The following is a 1,444-nucleotide window of genomic DNA, read 5'->3' on the forward strand; positions in this document are numbered from 1 at the left end:
CACTGCAACCCTGACGGATCCCACTGACCCCCCAGCAAGTGCTGCGCTTCTGGCTGGACCGAGGCGTCGATGGCTTTCGAGTGGATGCCGTTAAATTTTTGTTCGAAGTGGAAGGTAGGACGCATAGCTGTATCGTAACAATGATAAATTGCAATATTCACATTTTCACTTTGCGAGAAAAGGGATATTTCTTTTACAACTCTGTGGCATGATGTCTGTGGATCCTTTTATCCTCACAAAATTAACTGTGAATACAATAATCGCTCTTAATATACTAAATATAACCTAAATACTCATACATCTCATATCTTAAAATACAGTAATTAAAGATCCCGAAGCATGTGAATGAACAACTCCACATTGCAAGATATGTAAATGACACTGACGAAGATGCGGTGTTATTCGTTCTCAGTCCCATATACTTTACTTTTGCCACAATAACACTCTCCTGCGTTCACCACTTGCAAGATATCAGTCAGGACGAATCTGTTGCGAACGACCCGGAGACAGACGACCCCCTGGACTACTACTACCTCAACCACACGCTTACGACCAATCAGCCAGAAACCTTGGAGGTGGTTAACGAGTGGCGAGACATCTTGGACCAGTACTCAGATAGGTCAGCTGTGGAAAAAAAAACAGTACTATTATTCACATATGCAATTTTGATAAAAAGTATTGCCTCGTATGAACGTCTGTCGTTTTAGGGGGAATAATTCACTCAAAATTTACTTATAAATGTCTGCAGAGTGATGATGGCAGAGGTATACGATGACGACATTAGGCAAGTGATGAAGTACTACGGGAACGACAGCGTCCCCCTGGCGGACTTCCCGTTCAACTTCCTGCTGATCGACAGCTTCCGCAACCGGAGCGACCTGAGCGGCGCCGCCCTCAAGGACGCCCTCGACCTGTGGATGGACAACATGCCGGAGGGGAAGTGGCCCAACTGGGTGGTGCGTTACAGTGAGACTTTTGTATGGATCCAACTGGGTGGATGGTTTCAAGGGAAACGTTTGTATGAGCCCACCTGGGTGGAAGTTTCACGGGAAACGTTTATATGGACCCGCCTGGGTGGAAGGTTTCACAGGAACCGTTTATAAGTCTAACTGGGTAGTGAGTTTCATGGGAAAAGTTTGTAAGAACCCACCTGGGTGGAGGGTTTCACGGGAAACTTTTGTATGAACCCACCTGGGTGGAGGGTTTCACGGGAAACGTTTATAAGCCCAACTGGGTGGAGGGATTTAAGGAGAACGTGTGCATACTGAAGAGAGAGTGGTCAAAGACTGTAAATATAAAAGACTATGAGATAGATTTATAGAAAAAAGTACATATAAAAGCATATATATGATATGACTAACCAGCCTTAGGGGCCACATCTTGAAAATATCTTAGACCCACAAACGATTATCTTTTTTTTTCAAATCACTCAGAAATACGAAGA

General features: G+C 44.4%; 1 protein-coding gene across 1 annotated transcript in view; it reads left to right on the plus strand.

Moving 5' to 3' along the window:
* Positions 1-1,444, plus strand: part of LOC119593032 (maltase A3-like) — a gene marked incomplete in the record, with an annotated part of 10,545 nt that overhangs the window by 6,236 nt on the left and 2,865 nt on the right. The window contains 3 exon segments of the mRNA XM_037941928.1: positions 36-114; positions 469-619; positions 749-956. Of these exon segments, the coding sequence (XP_037797856.1) occupies positions 36-114; positions 469-619; positions 749-956 (438 nt within the window).

The sequence above is a fragment of the Penaeus monodon genome, chromosome 31 (genome assembly GCF_015228065.2).
Source record: "Penaeus monodon isolate SGIC_2016 chromosome 31, NSTDA_Pmon_1, whole genome shotgun sequence".
NCBI lineage: Eukaryota > Metazoa > Arthropoda > Malacostraca > Decapoda > Penaeidae > Penaeus > Penaeus monodon.